A 21,785-nucleotide genomic window follows, 5' to 3' on the forward strand; every position below is an offset into this window, starting at 1 on the left:
ACTGGCTCGTTGGATGGTTGTCTTTTGCTATTGATTTGAGTGACAGGTTGTCTCGCATTGCGCCGCTGAATCATCAGAGAAGAGAACAAATGTTGTTGCAAGAGAGAGGGAAAGTTCTTTTTATTTAAGATAAGGAGGGCAGGGCACATGATTAAAAAAAATTAAAATAATGATGTGCACGGATAAATACTTCATAATAAATACTGCAACATTCCATATCAAATAAGAATGGTTCATTTTGATTTTATGGTGCCTTTGAGTAGATGAGATTAGGGGTAGGCAGGAGACATGTACCCACTGACACCAATTTCATATTTTCCTCTATAAACAATGCTTCAAGGTTCCAAACTAAGCCTATGTTTTTGTACCATAAAAAAAAATCATATGAAAGACTGAACAACATGTGAGACAGTTTAATATGTTGAGTATGCCAACTGTCCAGACACACATATGACGCTGCACAGGTGGTATGCTTTCACACAGGCTGCTGCAAGCACAACTGCTGCCTCATGTTTCCTCAGTTGTGTCACCTGTTGTGTGTCAACATAGGGGAAAAGCTGTAACCTGCTGTTTTTCCTCCCACTCACAGCTGACTCACCGATATACACCCATGTTGAGGAGGAACTTTCCACAGATTAGTTTTTACTTTCTGATATTTTTCAATGTGATTAACAAATTGCCTATGCTAAATAATAATACATTAAAAAAAATCTTGAATATTGTGAACCAGAGGTATAGGCCAATAATGTTTGGGTGCAATTCCTTCAATTTTCTCACAGAATGTGTTTTCCTTTTCCTCATTATATGGGTCAGCAGCACCATTGGATAAATAAACAATGTGACAAATATTTTTTATTAATATTGTCAAAAGATGCATTCACTTTAAATTAATTGGAAGTTTTTAAATAGTAGTGTTAACAAATTATTTCAGACATGCAGAAGCCAATTTTTATATTTTCTGGTGTAGCCTATACTACTAGGATTTGAAAATTAGAGAAATTGTCTTAAAACCGCAAATAGACTAAGTTAATAGCCGATGTAAATAAACAACCAAAATATGGAAAGATGACTATCAGGATGATGGATGATTTTGATATGTATTGATTGTATAATGTTTCATGTAGGCATAGCCTATCTAAGAGAGTGTTGACAAAAAGTAGGGACCAAGCATAGGGACCAAGTTGCAAAAACAAAAAAGTTTTTTTTTTTTACTTTTTAAGTGAATGATAATGCAATGCCATCATTTTAATAAAATAAAGACAAAATTAAATGTAATGGTACATTTGCGTGAAGAATATTATATTGATAATATCTGATTAATAAAGTGGACTTTTTTCAAAAGTAATGGTAGGTGACTGTGTGACATTTTTGTCCGATGTCTGCAAAATCCGTGAACCACGCTGATTTTAAACAGTCACAAAACATAACAGTCTTGTGATGTGAAACTACAGAATCTTAAATCTGTCACAGAGAAGTAATTGTAACAGTAATAATTGTCCTACCTGTTGAATCTTTTCTCCTCGTAATAGAAACATTTGGAAATTCTTCATCTCCATCATTCCGTGCTTCAGCCATTAGTTTAACGGCTATGTCCGTGTTTAAAATCCAGACCTTTAACTTGCGTAAATTAAACAAAACTGAGAAGATGTCTGAATTCTCTTTAGAAACTCTAACGGTATGTTTTGTTTAAATAAAAAAGTCAGTTGTATAGTTTGAGTTATCGCAGACCTGTGTGTGTCTGTTAAACAGGAACTGTTGATGAACTGAACACTGCGCTTGGCGCTTTTGCGCGAGCATCATGTCATGACAAGCTGTGTGTGTGTGTGTGTGTGTGTGTGTGTGTGTGTGTGTGTGTGTGTGTGTGTGTGAGAGAGTGTGCTGTGCACGCGCGTCTGTACATGCTGTTCAGCAGAGGGCGGAAAAGACAAAAAAAAGGTAATAATGATACGATTAAAGAAGATTTATAAGATTAAATAAGAAATTAGAAAACACTTAAAATAAGATTAATATTTATTTGTGTACCTGTAGCCTATGTGACTCCATACCATGACATGACTGCAGTAGCCTATTAAATGAAAGGAAAGAAAACTTTAATGTTGTCCACCAGAGGCCAGGATAAGAAATCCATTATGGTCTCTCTGTGGAAGGTTGAATGTACCACTAGAAATGTAGGCTACTAAAAATGCATAGAAATTCATCTGTAATACCATTGGTTGTGGTACACACTGGTTTTATATAATTAGTCTGTAAAGAAATCTGTGATCTCCAAAATTCTTGTAGATTATTAAATATAGCCTAATTTTTGTCCTGATGATATTGAATAGCCAACATACTGTATTTGCCAGTTGTCAGATATATTGAATATTGGTGTCTAATTAAAATGAGGAAACAATGAGATAATCAATCTTATTTAAAATACTAGCTATAGTCTATATAGTGTACAATATTTTTTAAAGATAGCCTACACTTAAAGATAGGCTACATCTTTTGAAAAGATACATGGAAATTGTATCACTGTACATGAGACATTCTCTGATCCCGATGATTAGCCTAGCCCTAGTGCATGAGGCTATAAGTCTTTTTTAATTTTACATTTTTGCTTTACTTATTGTTAAACAGTTATTGTTATAATATTATTATTATTATAGTATTTTTTAACATTATTTCAAACAAAAGTTTTGGAGTTCTAAGGACTTTTTTTCACCGAAGAGCGCAGTGATGCTCTTCTGCCCTCTTGTGTTTGGATGGAAAATTTTAGCCAGAATATTTTTGCTATGAGCTTGAAAATGCTGACGTGAAAAAAAAAAAGACAGAAACGTCGCTAGACTGATTTAAGAAAATAAGTAGGGGAGACCGGGGATGGTTGTAACATGGGGAGAGTTGTAACACCATCAATTCCATTGACGGCGTGATCACTTCAGTATTTTCCTCCCCGATCCAGCATGGTGATTGTCAAGGCTGGAACAGGCACATGCAGAATGTAGAGTAACATTTTGTGGTCAAAAAGTAAAAATTTTGACCAATACTATATTTTGTTTAGTATCTGTACTATTGCAGATCATTTGTATGACTGATATATTAGATTAAATAGTTTCTTAGGCAATATGTGATGCATTTCCCCCCTGCTAATTTCAAACCACCATGCTAATACTAGCTAAACATTGGCTGACGGCAATCATCCCCTTACTAAGAATATAACTAAGAATTTTATTGATTTTAATGTTTTTAAAGAATAACTAGGGTATGGAAAAGAAAGACTGATATAGGTGTCTCTGCCAGTGTTTTAAATAAAGTGGTTTGCATGGAGCCATTTAACAACTCAAAGCCAAAGAAGGTTTGGGTGAAATGGGCCCTATGCTTTTTCTGGGCCCATTAAGCCTGGACTCCAGGGTGACCAGCATCATTCATCTGTCAGAACTGTGACTTTGATTAAGAATATACACACACTCACACGCACATTGACATGCTATTTTTTGTTAGACTTAAAGATGTACAAAGATGTTATTTAATTAGGTACATTGTAGTAGCCTAGTGTTATTATTAAGTGTACTGTTAAGTAAGTTTGTTCTAGTAGACAAATTTAAACACACACACGTGAGTCAAACAGACATAGTCTGTTAATGAGAGAGAGAGAGAGACATTGTTATTTTATTTCAATTAATCTGTTTTTGAACAATATATGGTATGGCATCCAATTTTACTTCTTTTGTCTATTGTTACAACTTACCCCAGCGTTACAACCTACACCGGTAGGGTTGAATTGGTTCCATTTATAGTAAACAAATGTGGGTAATTTGTATAAGGGTTTGAGAACTCAAGCTAAAAATTTCAGCGAGTTATAGAAGCAAAAAGTGTTACAACCATCCCCGGTCTCCCTAATATAACATTTATGCTTATTATCTGTTTAACTATTGTTAACGTAATCGAATGACGTTTTTTTAATTTTTTTTTATCAGATCCCCCTGAAAATGGAGAAAGTTCACGTTCTGGAGAAATGTTCGCATTTTAAGAAGTTTTTATTATTATTAGAGAATTATATTTAGCAGCTGTTTGTTTTAACTTGTATGTGTTGCCATTGTTTTTAAACCAACCAGATGAGACAAATTGAATGCACACATTCAAATTCACTTCAAAAAGGCAGTTGAATGTGGTTTGAATGTCTTGAGTTATATGCTAATATAAGGTGGCAAGAAATAGTATTCGTCGTAGTCCATTTGGAATTAGTTGGTTTTCTGCATGATTTCTGTGATGAAGACGAGCCCACCAGCTCGCCTTCGGGGATCTAATGTGAGTCCGTAAAGTAAGGGATGTAGAATGATGGCGCACTCGCAGAAGCACTTCGTGCAAGGAGGAATTTATTTACATTGTCAGAGGTTTGTCCATGCACAGTGTAGAAAGTGCCCACAAAAATGACAAAAAATCCAAAGTACCAAAGAAACAACAAAAGGGAAAAATAAACCAGAAAATACTCAAAAAAAAAAAAAAAAAAAACTCTCTCCATATATGTGTGTGTGTGTATATATTACAGTACATTACCACTCTCTGATTTTCAAAATCATTTAGATGTTTGTAAATGCAAGCAGCGTCCCACATCATGCATAATGCTGTAAGTCACCAGTGCAACATTTACCATCCCAGGGGTCGCAACCATGCCAGTGATTACTTGGACCCCATCAGCAGCACAGTAGCCTACTTAACATGCCAGCGACTACTGGGATCCCATCAGCCACCAGCACATAAGGTACATTCAGCACAGTAAGGAATGATGGCCCTCCTATCTCCCCGTCCCTATCCACTCCCGCCTCGTCCCCGCTATTTATCTATCTTCGTTGCCCCTAACCCTAACCGACCCTGAACAACACCTCCCTCCCGACAATGTGAGTGCCGCCGTCATATTTCCTCTTATAATTTAACCGTAACCGAGCCCCTGTCCATTGCCTTTTGCGCTCTTGCGTCTCTGAATACACAGCTCCTGCCCCAGTGTTTCTCATTCCCCAATCAGTCCCATTAAATTGTTGCCAAGGCAATATTCCAAAATGCAACACACATTACACTATTAGCTCAACTGGCCCCCAAAGGAAGATCTAACTGGTCAACCACCCTCTGACTTGAGCACTGGGACTCAGCTCCCTCTTGCGGTAGGACCAAGGGTGCAGCTGTTTCTGAGAGAGAAGACAGAACATAATTTGGTTTGAGTCTATTATAATGTACCACCCAGGCCCCACCTTGTAAGGTGTAAATTCTGTACTGTTAAGGTGTAAAAACTTTACTTATAAGACACAGGTTTTCAACAACAGGGGTTTTATGCTCTTGCAGTTTTTTTTTGTCTTTTGTAATGGTTACAATTGAATGCTAGGGAATGGATGTGTTGGCAGCGGATTCCTAAGTTACCTGGCTACTACCACCACTTGATTTGGACACATAATTTTACAAATTGCATTCATTTCTAATTAAACTGATTATTATAGCATGATATTAAAATTAAAAGTGATTTTATGAAGCAATACAATAACAACTGTATTAACAAGCCTAAAAACAAAACTATGTATTTTCTTGATTCAAATCATCAATAAGGGATTGGTGATACACAATATGTGACTGTCTTCAGATTGCACTAATATAGATTTTATATTCACAGGTCAAAGTTCACGGTTCGTTTGTTCTTGTATGATGTAGTAGCCTGACGTCGTCATACTCAGACTCTAGTCAGAATGTGAGTCTGATATTGCTCCATTGGGCTGTGATTATGGGGCGTGTTTCAACCGAACCAGGAAAGAAAATTAGGTTTGTGTGAATTTCATAGACAGTATTTAAACGGTGAATTTGGGTTGTTCTCGTTGGTCGTCACATTTACGTCTTACTCTTAACCAACAGATGTCGCCAGCGTGCGGTGTTTCTAGTCAATTATGTTGCGAAGCAATTTGTTTATTGATTCGTTCGAAAACTAAGCCTCGTTTGTCCCATGAGACCATCACTGCTACACAATCTTCCTTTTTTTTATAAAACACTGGTGTTTTATTTAGTTTTCTTCATAATTTCTTCCCAGAGAGTTCCAAGCATACACTTTCATAATTTCATGACTTTCATTTTCACTGTCAAATTTGTTACCAGAACCAAAAACCGAATTACATCGACAAACCCACTAATTAACTAGATATTTTGTTAAATACCTTCTTCGTGAGACATTATCTAATGTTACATTAACCTCCATCATGTTTCCCGAAGCCAAAATGTTTGTTTACAAAAGTTTTATAACAAACTGAGACACGTTTATGGCGCAAGTGATGACAGGTCTTCCTATGCTTCTTCTCCCTTCTTGTTCTTCTTCTTTCTTCTTCGTTTATTCGCAGTTGGTATTTGGTTTAGGCCTACTAGCGCCACTAACTGGGCAGGAGTGGGGAAAAGTTAGGCTAAAGTTGTATGTTCTTAAATTTGGGTAGCCTTAGCCTGTATAAATGTGTTACTCTGAGATACTTTAATGTGGCATAGCCTACCTTTTCTTGTCGTGGACCATTTTAAGAAGATTTAGCATTGTAAGGCTGACTTCCCCCATATAGCTTGTAATAACATTACCAGTTTGAGCACAAACGAGCACAATTGGACAATGCAAATTGACAACTCATCTGTCTCTAGCCAACTTAATTGCAATAAACATACATTCTCTTGATTTATGTTTATCTATAGTAAATAGTGAATGATATAAACGAGTGTCCTGTTCTGATAATAATACTATAATATTTTCTATTATTAGCCTATAACGACCCTCTACTAATTGCTTATGAATAGGCTACTATTTAAATTAATTCTTACCACTTTAGTGTTAATGTTTATGTTCCTTTTGCTTCTGACTTAATCAAAGGTATTGTTGGGGTGCCATAAAGCTTTTTTATCCGATGTATCAGCAATTTTATACCCCCACCCTGGTACCCATAGAAAAGACATAGGCCTATATATATAGGCATATATTTGTATTTTTTTTTTTTTGACAATATTGTCCACTTGAAATGTTTATTAAAGTTGAAAACGAGACAGTACATTACCACATTTAATGCCTGAACATCCTCCACCCAGTGAAGGGTAACAAAACTGATTTTAATTCAGTTGAAATACAGATGACATTAAAAAATGGGAATATGTATTGCTGTAGCTGTGTGAGAGACCTGCTACAGGATCAAACAAGAGTGTGTTAGAATCAGGTCAGAATACATTATACTCAATTATTATCAAGGCATTAGGCTTCTTTTATTTGTATGGCGACATTATAAAGCCTATGCAAAAAGAAATGTATTAAAACATTTAGGCTACTCATGTAGATATTGTTACTGTTTGTGACTGGCTATACGCCATTGCTTGTGATGTCTCTACGCACGCAGTATTATGAATGTTATTTACCGGTATTTATTTGTTTATTTATTTTAAGACGCACTGTGAGAGACGAATAAATTATTCAAATAGGAGTGAGCAATCGCCCAAGCAGCCAATCCGGGTCGGTGTAGAAAGTAGGGGCGGGGCTTGTGTTGGAGCTCACCTTTCTAATCCACACTCAGGTGACCGAGCAAGAACCGTGGCGTCAGAGCTCTCTGGATCTTTAAAGTGAGATCTGACAGATAAATAGAACCGTCGCGGCGAATTGCACTGAGCCACGATTATGAAATATGAAAAAGAGACGGTATTATGATTGGTTCAACGACAGAGGAATATAACACAGGGACACGCAGCTGCTTAGTCGAAGTTGTGACAGGTGTCGAAGAAAAAAAGCGTTTGGACATTAAAGGCGAAGTATGTGCTATTTTACAATGCTGTCTATGTTGGTGCTGTTTTATTCTTATATGTTTTATGATTTTTTAAAAAGAATATTCTACCGGGTTATTGTGTTGTTCTGCTCGAAATCGGAGTTGTACCTTGTTTCTAATCCAGCCCGAACATGAGCAGATTGATCTAGGTTAAAAACATGCGTGGACTCTTCATGGAGCCATGACTACTAAACAAAACTTTAGTTATTTACATAACCACATAGTTAATAACCTACCTAGTTATTTATACACATACTCAGTCCATTGTCCATTCTAAAGATCTTCCTCTTGTGTAGTGTAGCCTACCAAGTTTGGCTTCTTTGTTGACATGACATGAAAAATGCAACAGATGTTTTGTTTGAATTTAGTCATACAGGAAACACCTATATTTTACACATGGATCATTTTTATTTAAAATGTAATGCAGTGTGCATGCTGAGATTGACTCAACGAAGTTGGAATTCAAACGTTTACACTGATAATGAGACAGTCAAGAAAACTTTACAAGGGTGGGGATAAAAATTAAAGGGGAGCTGAGCAGAAATGTAAGTTAAGGGTGAAGAAACGGAATATATGACAGATCAGTGGGAGGGTCTGAGAAAATCACTGCTAGATTTAGTAAGAAAGTGTGAGAATTCCAAGAATGCTCTGTAGGAAGGGCTCTTCGTACACATGAGAAGATCCCTCTGTGTGATGTTATTCTTCAGCAACAAGTGAAGAAGTTGCACATCTGAAGCTTTTTTTCTGGTTGCACCTGTGATGGAAGTTGGAACCATGTGACTTTATGGCTGTATGTTTTTACCAAGTTGAAATAGATAAGTAATTTTATAAAAAATTAATTTTATTTGTGCTTACAGCAGCAAAAAAGCAGTTCCCAACCCAGTTCCTGGAGGCACACCAACACTACACATTTTCAAACTCTTCCTAATCAAATACACCTGAATCAACTCCGCTTGTTTATAGAGACTCCAAGACCAGAAATATATTGATCGGATAAGGGAGACATCCAAAAATGTGCACTGTTGGCGTGCCTCCGGATACAGGGTTGGGAAACACTGACGTATGCTATCATCCCCACAGACATAGATATAGTCTCAATAACTCTGAAATGCGTCATCTCAAAGCTTGTCCATGATGCTTTCCAGTAGCTGCCAAGCTGAATATAATGGATTGTATGGTTTTTGAAAGGAGAAACCCTTCAGGTTGATTTTATGCTACTTTTATGTGGAGTTGCAGTAGAAGACAGATTAACAGCTTTAACTTGTTTCTAAACTTCAGTATAGCCTACAATTCCAGCCGTAGCTCCTCCCCTCTGCTTGCCCCTGTCTGGTTCAGCCTTGTCTTGTGTTGAAGATTAAATCTCACACACACACACACACACACACACACACACACACACACACACACACACACACACACACACACACACACACACACACACACACACACACACACACACACTCACACTCACACACAGACACAGACACACACACACACACACACACACACCAACCAACCTTCAGTACTGCATAACTGTGACATTAGACTCACTATAGGGAATGCTGGGGGAATAGTGACTGATTAGTACATCACTTTAACTATGAATGTCACGATGTTGGGCAAACAAAAATGTTAATCCCTGCCTCCAGTTATTTCACTAATTTCTGGTTTATTATGTTCTATTCATAAATCGTGTTGACTGAATCATCAGAGACTCCTGGTGAAAAAGTGGCATTGAATGCTTACAGGAAAAAATGGCTCAATGGGACTGCAAAGAGCGTTCAGACTTCAAAAAGCACTTTGTGTCTCTCTCATCTCTGCGTTTGATCTGACTTGTGTAACTGGAGCATGCGTGCATCTCTTTTGCTTTGTGAGACAAACCACGTCGTGAGGGTTTTCTGTGTGCAAACATTCCCTCTTCTTTCTATCATTTTTTACGATCTGCCTCATTTTGTTTGCCCTTCCCCTTTGAATCATACACAAACAGTCTTTGCTCATTATGTAAACATCTCACACGTTTTGATAAATGCTAGCAAACCAACAATGATGTAGCATGCCTGTTATATCAGAATCATGTCAGGACAGTGTTTATGTTGTTTCCTTAGGCATTTTCAGAAGATGATTTAATTACGAGATTGGTACTCATGAACACATCCTGAACTCGAATAGCCTTTTTAAAGCCTAAAGAAGTTTAACGCCAAGAGAAGGCCAATAATCATTTTAAAGGTGCCTTCAATAAGCCTTTGTTTGCCTTCTCTTCTTCATCCTATGGTGTTGGGCTTTATATATAGTCAAGTCACCTTCATTTATATAGCGCTTTTTACAATACAGATTATTTCAAAGCAGCTTAACTGTGATAATAGGAAATTAATACAACAAAGATAGTTTTGGCTGTACAGTAGCTCTAGAAGAAAGTCATTGTCTAGCTTAAGTAAGTTTTTGATTGATTAATTTCCATTGTAAAAATCATTAGTTATTTGGGGCCACTTACACAACACCATTTTCAACAGAAAACATTTAATATTCTAGCCATTCATTTACACGACAACACCCATTGGCTTGGATGCATGAAACTTATCAACTGCTGTGGCTTGGTAGGCTATCGTTTATTTTATTTTATTTTATTACATTTAGTTTTTACCCTTTTTTGCCTCTTTTTCTGCTTTCACACAAAATTACATTTTGTTTTTGTTGTTTTTCTCTTTTTACCCTTTCCCTCAAATGGGGTTATGTGTTTGCTTTTGGGTTTTGTTCCCACCCATAAATGTTTTTCTCCATTTGATAAATTACATTTTCAGATTCAATCGCAACAAATGTATATTCTTGATGGTTAATGCAGTTGGCTGCTGCATTTCACTGTAGCTGTCCTGTTTGTGCTTGATGTTTTGCTGTTTATCCTCAATCTGTAGCTTGGGAGCTATGAATTTTCTCAGTTTCATCTCTCCAGCAGGCACTGCTTGTTTGTAGGCTACATTTTATTTTGTACTTACACTTATTCTGTTTGGACAGGTGAATGGCACTCATACAGGCCCATGCCATCCCGCTAGATTACGCTGTTGAATTGGGTGTGTCTTATGAGGATTTGTAACCATTTGTTTTTTTTATTGTTTAAATATGCATTTATTAGGGGTGTGACAATACTCTTCACTCACAAGATGAGACGATACACAATATTGGGTTCACAAGAACACAATTAACACTATTTTTAAGAACTCTTCAATGACTAAATATAATACTGGAAAAATACAATGCAGGTGCACTTTGAAATGTTTTTTTCTTAATCTATGGCTGTGACGATTATTTTGACAATTAATCGAGTAATCTGATATTTTTTTGTGGTACTAAAAATAGACCCATGCAAACAATAATAGCCTTTAAAATGACTTAAAATAGATTTATATTAAAAATGAGGCAATAGTAATTCATTCAAACACAGTATCAAAAGAAAGTAATCATATGATTTTGTTGAACAACACTGTTAAACTGCATAATGTAATATACATAATATAAACACAATCATATTATGTACATTACAAATTATAACAAATGCCTGAAGAGGCGCCAACGGCCTGATAATTGTTGTTACACTTTACAGCAGATCAAATCCTTGTTTAATATTGGCCAAACATTTAATTAAAATGTCCACTTAGTCTTTAATATTTGGTCACTTCTTAAATGCTACAGCATTACAAAGAACATGTGGACATCAAAACATGCAAACTGGCAATGAACAGTTTGCATATTTAGAAACCTATTGATCGTATTCTCCTGTGTTGGCGTAGGTTTGTAAATTATTTACGTAACAAATCTGGTGAAATGGCGCACATTGCGTTCCCAGATGAACGTTATAAGCAACCCAAACTCACAGAATATGCAGAGATGGAGTTTGAGACGCGCTCTCTCCACACATGTAAATGATAACGGAGTAACACTTCGCTATGAAACACAAAACACGTCAGACTTTAGATGCATTCCTACACAGATTAACTTAAATCATAAACCTAAACTTTTGTCAAATACTCACACAGCCACTGGTCTACGTGATATCTTCCTTTTTTCAATGAGTAGTTCTTAATACAGTATTTTATACAGTTTTAAAACATTTAAGAAGTAAAAATTAAACATTAAAAGTAATGTAAATCAGGTGTAATCAATCAGTCTCTGTTATCCCGTTTCCACTGTGTTCGGCTGGAGAACTGCTAACTTCAGACCGCCACCCCGCGTTTCACTCATAGCTGAAATATGCTGTGACTGAATCTATAATTTGCCCCTAAACAAACAGTACCCAGTTAGATTCAGTATCTTTGCGCATAAAATCATTTATTTTATGCAAGGAATCAGGTGTTTCAATTCTGGTGCGACTCTCGTTTAGGTGACTTGCATACAGGGTATGTTGCTTTGCATAAGATTAAATGGTTTACAGCACAGTAACAATTTTATAAATGAAATAAAACATACGCAAACATGTAAAAACACCAAAGAAATTCACCAATTTGGTGGCGCTGAGAACTGCTCTCTGAAGAGAATGCAAAAAGCCTGTGCTCTATAACCAACACAAAAACTACCCAAACACTGAAAAAATGGTTTGGGTAGAAAAAATAACCTAGCATTTTTTAGAGAATTGTGAGTCGCCCAGTCAATTGCGTGACACAGTTGGTCATGTGATCTTAAAGTCGGCATGAAACAGAAGTTGTGATGTATATCCGAGTGAAACAGCAAGAAAAAAAAAAGTATATATAGGGTAGGACTTGATTTGGTCTATTGCGAATTGATTGGATGATTGGATGGCTGAGGTTTGCTATTGCTGTGATCTCATGTGAGTGACAGGATGTCCCACCCTCGTGCCAGTAAACACATCATCAAAGAAAAGAAGAGATGTTGTTTTAAGAGGGAGGGGAAGTTATTTAGATTAAAGATTACGAGGGCACATGAATTAAAAAAAAAAGTAAAATAATTTAAAATAAATGCTGTAATATTCCATAAATAGGAATTGTAAATGTTATTGCTAGCTCCCATGAGAGCACAACCCACTCTGTGTAGCATAAAACTACTTTTAAATAGTGAGCACACCTTTAAGCCTGCAGGATTTCATAATGGTGTACTTTATCACAAAAGGCAAACACCTGACTGCTGTTCCTTTGTTTGACTTAATGGGGCCACCATAGTTTTGTTTTATCTCAGTGTAACAGGCAGCATCATAAAATCCTTTCATTTTGAAAAGCTTTCTTCTGTGGGAACTGGGAAGGATTGCCTTGCTTGGTGTCATAGATTTTCTGTTTCTCTCTGTGTGTGTTTAGTCAGGATTGTTGTGTCAGATTTTCTTTACTACTTGTAAGTGTGGAAACAGTCACGCTCTGTAAACACAAGATGAACACCAACCATGTTTTGTATGAAAACATGCAAACATGCCATATTTGCATGGGTTCTTGCATTATGTAAAGTCGTTGTCTCCCCAGCCTACTTCCCTGTTTGCAAGTAACACTCGGGTTGCGAATGTCCCCATAGTTACTGGTCCCAAGTTGTCTCCAGGCCTGTGCAGTTCCCAACAATCAGGAGATAGAGACAGGTGGTGTGTTAATAATATTTATGCAGATCAGGTGCTTTGAACTCTGGGTAGGGAACAGACAGTATAGTATAACACACAGCACGTGTTTGAATCTAGCTTGCATACAGTAAAACCTTCACAGGCCATAAAATTATGATAAGGGTTCTGGTTATCTGCTGCATTTTGCAAAACAATAACTAATCATTTAAAGATCTTAATGCATTGCTGCCCTTTATGATTCCATGGGCAGATGTAACTTTTGAAAATGTTTTTTCATGTGTGGGTTTGCTTTCAGGTCAGAAATCGTGACCTGAGCCGGGATCAGTACCTGAGGCAGTAGTTGTCTCATTGCATCCATTGTAAATTTTTCAGTAGTCTCTGTCACTGTAATCGCCCTCACGTCACCCAGTCACCATGGGCACCATGCAGGACTCCTGGTGAATTCCCTTGTGTGTCTTCAGACAGCGCTTGATCATGACAAATGTCCCTGCTTTGATTTGCTTGGGCGTCCTTCATGTGTACGTGCATCACTGTGTGTGTGACAGAAAGAGAGAGAGTGAAAGAGAAAAGAGGAAGGGCCAGGTGTTCCCATCTTCAAAGTCATACGAGATCAAAAACCATGCATTACTGTCTATTGGTAATGTGGTAATGTGGTAATTTTGTGATATTGGTAATTTTTACTTATAGATTTTTGTTTTAGTGGTTTTATTTTATTTTTCTGAAATTGTCATGCCTATGGCTATCAGTCTATTTAAACATTTAATCAAATGAATTGCAAGAGCTAATTAATTATGAAATGATTGGATATTGAATATTTAATTATCCTTGCTCATTTGCCCCTATTTTCATTTCAAATTACATTTGCCATCATTTACCACTCATTTAAATTTAATCTTTAAAAAAAAAGTAACTTGTTAAATGTATTCTTTCTTTAGCAAATCCCAGTGAATACCCATTTTCACACTATGCAACGCTTAATTTGCATGTAGCATTTAAAATGAGTCATTTTAGTTTTCAATACACTAAGAATAGAATTTAAAGTGTAGTTTTATAGAATAGATTATTTACTCAGTATGTTTTCTTGTTCCGTTTCATTATTTAACCCTAATGCCAAATTTCAATGACTTGTAAAAGTCTACATCTTAATGAGTTGTTTTTCTGAGTAATGCTGCAATGCTGCTGTTCATTTAACCGACCTCATTTCAACCTTGCTTCAAATGAATGTTCTGAGCTACTGATCTGACATATGGCAGTCGAACATATGGCGTGGAATGTGTCAGGCAAGTGCTAGTAAATGAATGCGCACAGAACAATCTCCAACACAAGTTACGACAGCCCTGTGATAGGGTGGGACTGTCTTACTCAACCTCTCGCTTCAGCATGAAAAGCTCCAAGGACACTCCTTTTGGCCTGCGGGGCGTGAAACCCAACCCATTCTCAAAGGAGAGTCAATCACAAAGGGACTCCAAACAAATAGTCCAGCCCTGACCACTATCACATTACTTTTTAAAGTGATTATTTTTTTTCTCATTTGGGAACAGGTGCTCTTATGAGGTCCTGTGGGTTTTGGCGTGACTACAAACACATGAAACCTGTTTTTCAGTGGTGTGGCATGACATTTAAAGGGTGATGTCATTTCATACCTGCTTTATAGGATGTGACCAGCATTGGTGATCAGATAAAATTCAGTTTCTCAGTCCTAAGCAGGCAAAAATGGAGAAGTGTTGTGAGACTGTCTTTTTGGATTATACATTTACCTTAAAATGATTCTTTTTTTGTGGTTTGTAATTTCTCAGGAATTGGAAAGTATCTAATTAACATGCTTAACTAAATGACCTTAATTGGATAAGTGCTGTTAATCTGAGGTAAACTCAGATCCTGTGTGCTCATCATGAGTGACCTCATTCTCATACACCCACACGTTAGACCATTACTAAGATAAGGCATCTGTGCTGCTCTGTCAGGAAAGTCATTTCCTAATATCTGTAGTGCCTCTGTCCCAGTTTTGTCCCAGTATCTCCTGTGATCTCTTTGAAGAAGTAGAACAAGATCAAGAATCCAGTGTAGTTTCCTCTCCAGTGGTTTACTCTGTCCACCCCTCTCTCACACTGATTAATGAGTGTATGTGCAATTTGGGTCACGTTTTTCTGATAACAGAATGCTTACCCTGGTCATTTCCTGTGAGCGTACTGCATCTGGACCTCCTCTGATTTGTTTTGAGTCCAGGCATTACTTTGAGAAGTGGCAAGTAAGCTGCATTTATTGCAATAAATGAGCAAGTTTTATCAGAAGCTCATATTACATAGCATTCAGACAATATAACTGAATTTGATTTGTGTCTAGTCAACTGAATCGCTCAGTAAAGGTCAGGCATGTGGTGTAATGCTGCTGAATAATCACTAGCCAGGTTCATATGCTAACAGTAGATGTACTTGTCCACTTGTCACACTGGTACATTGTTTGGGCATTGATGCACAGTTGCAGTATGTGTCTGAAACTAAAGATGGTTGCAGTCAACGATTTAAGTGAATGTTTTTGTATGAAAGCATTATGTAAGGAAACTTCCGAAGGCATCATAACCTAATGTATAATGATCTACAACAAATTTAAGTGAACTTAAAGGAATGGTTCCCTTAAAAAAAAAAAAAAAATTCTGTCATCATTTACTCACCCTCAAGTTGTTTCAAACCTGTATGAATTTCTGTCTTCTGCTGAACATTGACATTCTTCAAAATACTTTCCCGTTCATAACTTTTTTCCTGGTCCTGGAGTAGGCTACTCCCAACACTTCACATTTTTGGTGTCTCTCTTATCTTACACACATATTTAAGGTCTTGGGCTACTTTCACACTGTCAGTCCAAATCTAAATATTTGTGTATCCAATTGTAATTTGATATAAAATTATTGACTGTCGACATTGTGTATCGCAGCTGTTCAGATCCGATTTGTGTGTCCCATGCCTCTCTTTCGTTCCCTGGAATATCTGCATTGATTTCTATGGCAATGACGTTGCGTTGGCAGGTACGCCAAAAATAACAGCAATAACCGCAACATGGAGGGGTTTGCAAGATGTTGTCTTATTTACAACATGACAATGTTTAGCCGCCGTGCTGGACTACTGCGTCTTAGGAGGCAGCGGCAGAACTGTAGGAGGCTGGCAATGATCTGTCAAACGCAGTCCTTGTAACTAAGGGTGTTCCACAGGGTTCTGTTTTGGGTCCCTTGCTTTTCCTAGTTTATATTAATAATGCTTGTGATAATTTTAATTTTTGTAAATATCACCTATATGCAGATGATACAATTCTGTATTCCTGTGCCCCCACAGCTAAATTAGCCTTTTCAAATCTACAGGCAGATTTCAATACCCTGCAACATGCCCTACTAGATTTGAAGCTGTTGTTAAACCCACATAAAACTAAAGTTATGGTTTTTCAAACTGGGCGAACAAAACTACCATCCTTCTCCATCAAGTCACTAGATGGAATTTGTATCCAGTCTGTAGATAATTACAAATATCTGGGATTTTGGATGGATAAAAACCTAAATTTTAAATATCATGTTGATTTTCTTGCAAAGAAACTAAAATTCACATTGGGTTTTCTGTATAGACTAAAGTCCTGTTTTTCCTTGGCTTCAAGAAAACGTTTAGTTGTTAGCCTTTTTCTGTCACAGATTGATTATGGGGATACTATTTACAGATTTGCCTCTCTGTCCACCTTGTCCAAACTTGACCCCCTTTATCACTCTGCTCTCAGATATATCACAAATTCTAGTTTTAGGACACATCATTGTTTACTTTACAGTTTGGTAGGATGGCCATCTCTGCATTTGCGCAGGCTTGAACATTGGTATATTTTAATTTATAAAGTTATTTTAGGAAAACTTCCAAAATATTTATATAGGAAATTTTTATCATTTCAAAGTTCCTACAATCTCAGGTCACATAACTGGTTACAGTTTAAAGTGCCGGCTATTAGAACAGAGGCTGGAAAGCTAAGCCTGTTCTATTATGGTCCCTGGTCCTGGAATGACGTGCAGACTAAACTTAAGCTACAATCCCTCATCTCTTTAAATGATTTTAAACATAGAATAAAAGAATTGGTCATTGCTAAGTGCATATGTTTTGATAATTCCACTTAAATTCATTATCAATATGATTTTATTAATGTCGTTTCTGTGAACAGTATTATATAGGGTATTAGGTAATACCTAAATGTTTATGCTGCTGTATTCTTTGTTGTATTTATTGATGATGTTGGTTTTGTCTGTGGTTTGTTATTTGTTTAATCCTGCTATCTGACCCTGTCTTGACTAGGTCTCACTTGTAAAAGAGGTTTTAACCTCAATGTGACTTTCCTAGTTAAATAAAGGTAAAAAAAACAAAAAAAAACAAAAAAAAAATGTGTGGCTCTTTTCCACATTTCAAGGGATTATTATAATTTTTTATTTTCTTTATTTTTTTGCCATTCACACTTGCTAAATCTGATTGGATTTCAAACAGATATGCACAAAAATCTGATTTATATTGACAGTCTGAACAAGGCTTTGGAGTATTTACTAATGAGCCGATGAGTTAAATCAGATGTGTTTGATTGGGGAGGCCCCTAAAAGTGCTGGGGGTGCTCCTAGACCAGGATTTGGAACCACTGCTGACAAATTTTCAGGCTGGATCAAGCTAATGCGCAGTAGAAGTGCGCATCTGACTAACCGGAGCTTCTAACGGCAGCTGCAGTGATGCGATGACTTTACCAATTGGTGATTGGCTCTTATTTAGAAGGCGAGACCTACTCCGCCATATTGAGCTTTGCACTTTTCCATTTTCAAAACAATAAGAGTGACTCGTCCTGTGTTATTCTATAGTCTTTGGCCACAGTCCTCAATGTCACTTGATCCTTGAGAATTAATTCAAATAGTAAGATATGTAACTTGCCCTATGGGAACCTGGATTTTTTTGGCAGGGCTGGTCCTGACAAAGGAAGGGAAAAATTATCCCCAGCAGTTTAAACATTATCTCCTGAAGCTGCAGTGGCTCATGGGATCAGTATTGTCATGCTCTTTGTGTCTGTCCATTTATTGAATGGGATTTAAGAGTAACTTTATTTGAGGATTTTATGCAGTTGCACTTTGGAATTTCTCACAGACACTAGTTCCCTCTCTCCCCTTCTCCCGCTCTCTGCGTTTCTGAATTCCCACCTCTTCTGGTGTCTTCCTCATTCTCATTCCCGCTCTTCTGCAGTACTGTTCTAAAGCTCTTTGTCACTGCTCTGATCCATCTAGTCATTTCCTGACCCTGCTTGTCTCACTCTCATTAGCACAGCTAAGCTGGTTTTTCCAATTTTTTAAAAATCTTTTTCAGAGCCCCCTTTGACTAGATCTCAGTCTACATGTCTCAGGAGAGACTCCTGAACCCTCTGAAGATGTGGATGTTTTATGCCTTGCGAAATACTTTATCCCCGGCAGCAGCTTTCAGCAGTAGTCTGACTGAGGTAGGTGGAAATTCACAATCCACAAAAATTGACTATCTCCCTTCTGTTTCTGTGCTTTAGTGAGAGTGGATAGCCCCACGTGTATCTCTGCTTATTTCTGTCACATTTATGTTCGAGATAGATTGAGCTTTCTGCACTGATTGGTTCTAATTCAGGCATGGGTAATGGTTTCTGGCTACCGATTGGCTGGTTCGTGTAGTGTAAAGATTCAGTTGTGGTGTGTGATGCACTCATTTAGGGTCCTGTTTGAAGAGGTGTACTGTACACATGCTTATGCTGAGAACGCTTCTTAAACTTGAATCTAATGTAGAGAGAGACTGACTAGTTTGACCATTGTTAATAAGAAGAATGAGAATAAAATATGCATATTATGTTTTTAATATAGTGTTTTATTTATTATTATTATAGTGTTGTATTTAGCATTGCATCATTATATATTTATTTAAAGGAAAAAATATTAATTATGGTCTCTTCATTAAAAAAAAAAATCGGTTTCTCAATTCTCAAATCTCAATTCATAAAATCTAAAGGTCAATATAAAATACATAACTGCTTGAAATATTTTTTTAGACAAACAGTTTGTGCCTACATATTAATGACTTTATAAAAGAAACTTTTTTTTTTTTTTTTTTTAAGAATTTTTTAATTGATGAATGTGAAGGAAAAACAGCCAAACATCCTACATGGAAATGTTTAACATATGTTATATGTTTAAACGGCATCCCAGCATGCATCTCATGAAGCTTGAGAGAATACCCTGAGCGTGCAATAATATATATCAAATATATACGATTTTTGGTCACAACTTAATTTTCACAACTGCATTCTTGGAGGTGTGATCTTTCTTTAGAAAGAACTCTAGACGACATGGATTGTGGAGAATGCCATTGTTTATGCTTTTGCTCATCTTTTAGAAAACACACACCATGAATCTATAGCCTAGATAATTCTCCCCTCATGCATTTTTGACTAGAGACAAAGGTTATCTTTGTGTCCATCTAGAGTCATTAGTGCACACACATTTGGTTTAAGCCAATAGCTGTTATCTAAATGCTTAAGGCTGTGGGTCTGCCTATTGATTTGATAAAAATAGCTTGGCATATACAGTAGAGAGAAAGCTATGCGGTATTGCTAAATTTTTTTTTTTTTAGAAAGCATTACATAAGCCGTAACATGTAGGCTACGATATTGCATAACACTCACATCCACATGCTGTTAATTAACATCTAGAAGTGATGGCAGTGCATTCATTCACTTGCATAAAGAGGTCCCTCTATGTGTAGGGTTTAGGCAGCTACATTATCCCAGCAAATCCTGCATGGAAGGCTTTGATTTTCTAAAGATGACACAATGCTGTTGCCAAGACATCTACTGAAAGCGATGCACATTTGAAACAGAAACAGACCACAACCTAATGGTTCTCTGATGTTACTATTAGTGTTTGGTTTGTGCTGTGCAAGTATAGGTGTTTATATTTTATTTTTATGTGTGTATGGTGTGTATTTATGCGTGTATGTATGTGTGTATGATTTAATACATTAGTTAGTTAATTCTTTTTTTATTTTTTTATTTCAGATTTATTGAAACTGTTCATTAAATTTTTCCTATTTTTTTAAATAGGCTTTTCTGTGATTATTCATCTGCAGGTGATCAGTGTCTAATGCTACCGTACCGTGCAGTTGTCCACATTGAAATTTGGCATCCTCGCCACGCTTCAACCTGAACATGATGGTTTAGTGAGGGCACAACAATGACATCCATGGTTGCTGATGGGAACCGAGATGGCCAGTCACTGGTCCTGACAGGAGTGGACCCTGAAACATGCATGATTGTGTTCAAAAACCACTGGGCGCAGGTACACAATATCTTTCCAGTATCTTGCTCTTCATAAATATAAACAACACTCTCTTCAACTATGCAGTGCTATTTCTCTTCTGTTTTATGTACACATGTTGCTATTGTTGGCAAAATAAGAAAATAAAACACACAATCATTGTGATGACCTCAAAATGAGAATTACATGTTTTCTTAAAATTCTCTGCTAAGGAACTCTCAAGAAAGATTTTTTTTGTTTTCGTACGGCAAATATTGTTTTATGCAGTATATAACTGGCAGACAGAAGATAATCGTTACTACATGCAACCTGCTTGCTACTTTTGTTTTGTATATAATTAGATGAATTGTGAATATACAGCATATATACAGGTCTTATACAAATAAGTTGCTTGGTTGAAAAGTGTACAAACCAAATTTTATACAAGTAGTGTTTTTTTATTTACTTTTTATACAAGTTTTGAAGCGTCATGATAAAACAATTAAAATAAAATATTTACATTTAAATGGTATTATTTTGAGGATAATAAAATGTACAATTTTCGATAATTAAAATAAGTAAATTAAACTGGATTGAACTGGTCTAGGACAGGCTATCCTGTTGTAATGCTACACTGTGAATAAGGCTCCTGACCTCTCCTGTTGATTCAGCAGAATGCTCCAGAACATAGGAGGCATTGTTTGGGTACAGAAGACAAGTTCAGGCCATTAGAGAAACTCTAAAGACAGAAATTAGGGTGGTTTTCTGAAAGCAAGCTAGTATGTTTGGTAACAGCATATCAAATCATTTGAATAGTTTAGTACTCCGTTGCATTCGTTAACACTTTCACTCTTTCACCTCTTCCTGCTTACTTTGCATTGATGAATGATACACTTTAAGAGCATTATGCCATTTGCCCTTGCTTGCACTTCCTCTTCCTTGGCTCTGTAAATAACAAAATCTTAGTCTGACACACCTGACTGGGAGTTTTGTCGCAATGTTAATGGATCAGCACAAGGACAGGGGGCTCATTGTTTCAGATGATCAGGATTAGCAGCTTTCACCTACTTCTGATTTAATTAGCATAATATATTACAGAATTAATAATAACTATTAACTATAATAATAACAACTATATTCATCTAAT

The 21,785-nt window shown here is 36.6% G+C and overlaps 2 protein-coding genes across 3 annotated transcripts in view; one reads left to right on the top strand and one right to left on the bottom strand.

Moving 5' to 3' along the window:
• Nucleotides 1-1,790, bottom strand: part of sh3d19 (SH3 domain containing 19) — a 33,210-nt gene extending 31,420 nt beyond the window's left edge. Inside the window, exon 1 of the mRNA XM_082164369.1 lies at nt 1,503-1,790. Coding sequence (XP_082020495.1) covers nt 1,503-1,575 — 73 coding nt within the window. The 5' untranslated portion in view covers nt 1,576-1,790. The remainder of the gene's footprint in view (nt 1-1,502) is intronic.
• Nucleotides 1,791-7,525: 5,735 nt separating this feature from the next.
• fhip1aa (FHF complex subunit HOOK interacting protein 1Aa) overlaps nt 7,526-21,785 on the top strand; it is a 28,822-nt gene continuing 14,562 nt past the window's right edge. The window contains exons 1-3 of one of the 2 annotated variants that reach the window (XM_082164371.1): nt 7,526-7,779; nt 18,696-18,825; nt 20,472-20,680. In XM_082164371.1, coding sequence (XP_082020497.1) covers nt 20,576-20,680 — 105 coding nt within the window. In that variant the 5' untranslated portion in view covers nt 7,526-7,779; nt 18,696-18,825; nt 20,472-20,575. The remainder of the gene's footprint in view (nt 7,780-18,695; nt 18,826-20,471; nt 20,681-21,785) is intronic. The other variant, XM_082164370.1, reaches the window with a different exon arrangement.

The sequence above is a fragment of the Leuciscus leuciscus genome (genome assembly GCF_965113295.1).
Source record: "Leuciscus leuciscus genome assembly, chromosome: 3".
NCBI lineage: Eukaryota > Metazoa > Chordata > Actinopteri > Cypriniformes > Leuciscidae > Leuciscus > Leuciscus leuciscus.